Source organism: Gigantopelta aegis, chromosome 7 (assembly GCF_016097555.1).
Source record: "Gigantopelta aegis isolate Gae_Host chromosome 7, Gae_host_genome, whole genome shotgun sequence".
Taxonomy (NCBI): Eukaryota; Metazoa; Mollusca; class Gastropoda; order Neomphalida; family Peltospiridae; genus Gigantopelta; species Gigantopelta aegis.
In genome coordinates this window covers 8632487-8635128 of record NC_054705.1, presented here as the reverse complement: position 1 = coordinate 8635128, position 2642 = coordinate 8632487, and the positions used below count along the sequence as shown (strand labels likewise).

General features: G+C 39.4%; 1 protein-coding gene across 1 annotated transcript in view; it reads right to left on the bottom strand.

The window, feature by feature from the left end:
- Nucleotides 1-575: 575 nt before the first annotated feature.
- Nucleotides 576-2642, bottom strand: part of LOC121377855 — a 3449-nt gene continuing 1382 nt past the window's right edge. The window contains exon 2 of the mRNA XM_041505953.1: nucleotides 576-1799. Within this exon, the coding sequence (XP_041361887.1) occupies nucleotides 576-1799 (1224 nt within the window). The remainder of the gene's footprint in view (nucleotides 1800-2642) is intronic.

The following is a 2642-nucleotide window of genomic DNA, read 5'->3' as shown; positions in this document are numbered from 1 at the left end:
ATTAAAATACCTTGAGGTGCGACATTGCCGACATATAAGACATTGTCGATATATAAGACACTGCTGTCACATAATCTGACAGGTGTACGTATCAGCACGCGTCCTTTGTAACGGTAAACTTCTTTGTCCCGTGTGAAATCAACCATTGAGTGCGTTAATAGCACTGGCAATCTGTTTGTCACACACTTAGTATTAAAAAAATATTTCATCATTTGTTATGTGATCAATATCTAGACTGATTTTTTTTTTTTTTTAATTTGTCTATGTGTATCTGCTGGAGTGTTTTATAGAAGCCCAACAATGTTTCATGATGTGGCACTTTGCAGACATGTGCCTATGTTTTTTAAGTTATTTTAGCATTACAATATCATGAATCTGAACGACAAAATTGTAATATGTGATAAAAACCGTATCTCTGCACAATGCAGAGTCAAATGGGCATTTGGCAAAAATAGTGGTCGATTCCATGAATCTCTATCTAGTGCTTTGTCTATAGGAGGACAGCCACTCTAAATGAGATCCATTACTGGATATTTCATCATCACTCTTACACTGCCACAAGGAGGACTGCCACTCTAAAGAGATCCATTACTGGATATTTCATCACTCTTACACTGCCACAAAGAGGACAGCCACTCTAAAGGAGATCCATTACTGGATATTTCATCACTCTTACACTGCCACAAAGAGGACAGCCACTCCAAAGGAGATACATTACTGGATATTTCATCATCACTCTTACACTGCCACAAAGAGGACAGCCACTCTAAAGGAGATCCATTACTGGATATTTCATCATCACTCTTGCACTGCCACAAAGAGGACAGCCACTCTAAAGGAGATCCATTACTGGATATTTCATCATCACTCTTACACTGCCACAAAGAGGACAGCCACTCTAAAGGAGATCCATTACTGGATATTTCATCATCACTCTTACACTGCCACAAGGAGGACAGCCACTCTAAAGGAGATCCATTACTAGGAGATACATTACTGGATATTTCATCATCACTCTTACACTGCCACAAAGAGGACAGCCACTCTAAAGGAGATCCATTACTGGATATTTCATCATCACTCTTGCACTGCCACAAAGAGGACAGCCACTCTAAAGGAGATCCATTACTGGATATTTCATCATCACCCTTGCACTGCCACAAAGAGGACAGCCACTCTAAAGGAGATCCATTACTGGATATTTCATCATCACTCTTGCACTGCCACAAAGAGGACAGCCACTCTAAAGGAGATCCATTACTGGATATTTCATCATCACTCTTACACTGCCACAAAGAGGACAGCCACTCTAAAGGAGATCCATTACTGGATATTTCATCACTCTTACACTGCCACAAGGAGGACAGCCACTCTAAAGGAGATCCATTACTGGATATTTCATCATCACTCTTGCACTGCCACAAAGAGGACAGCCACTCTAAAGGAGATCCATTACTGGATATTTCATCATCACTCTTACACTGCCACAAAGAGGACAGCCACTCTAAAGGAGATCCATTACTGGATATTTCATCACTCTTACACTGCCACAAAGAGGACAGCCACTCTAAAGGAGATCCATTACTGGATATTTCATCATCACTCTTACACTGCCACAAGGAGGACAGCCACTCTAAAGGAGATCCATTACTGGATATTTCATCACTCTTACACTGCCACAAGGAGGACAGCCACTCTAAAGGAGATCCATTACTGGATATTTCATCACTCTTACACTGCCACAAGGAGGACAGCCACTCTAAAGGAGATCCATTACTGGATATTTCATCACTCTTACACTGCCACAAAGAGGACAGCCACTCCCAGACTAGTTCACCAAATCAAAACTATCTAGAGCTCACTGGAATAAATAGAGCTGTGATGACATGCACTCATGAACCACTGTCAGAACAGTGATGTTATCAGGTGTTTGTAAAACCGTTATGGTGTATGTGTGTCGCAGTGATGTAATAGCCTGTAACAGTTTTACGATATCGTAGTGCTAAGATAGCTTCATAAATCTGTAGCCTGGTTACCAAAAACATGCTGTACATATGGAAATGCTGCTTATCATAACCATAGAATTGATCTTTTTTTCCAACCAGATTTTGCATCCTGCACCCATGCTGTGCCAAAGAACGTTCACATAAACAGTGGTCCTAAGGGCAGTTCCAGAATTTTTTTTATTAATTATAATAATTGGGGTTGGGGGTGAGGGAGTTAGGGCAGTGTTATTCAAATATATCTTATTGTCCTTAGTCTTAAATTGACTAACTGAAGATTTAAATTGTGCTTTCCTGTCTGTGATCCCTTACTGCATTAGGAAAAATGGAGCGGGTTTTCTCTGTTGAGTACAAGTCAGAATTATCAAATGTTTGACATCCAATAGCTGATGATTAATTAATCAATGTGATCTAGTAGTGTCGTTAAACACAACAAACAAACAACAACATGCAGATTCAACAATTGGCAATATATTACACTTGTACATATTAGGGGGTTTTTAATAGAAGAATTAGTTTTACAAATTAAATGCAAATTCTAATTCAACTGTCATACAAGCCTTTCCCCATTGTTTAATTTTCATGATAAATAGGGCAATAGATGTACACTGTCATGGGAAACCAGAATTTATCATGATG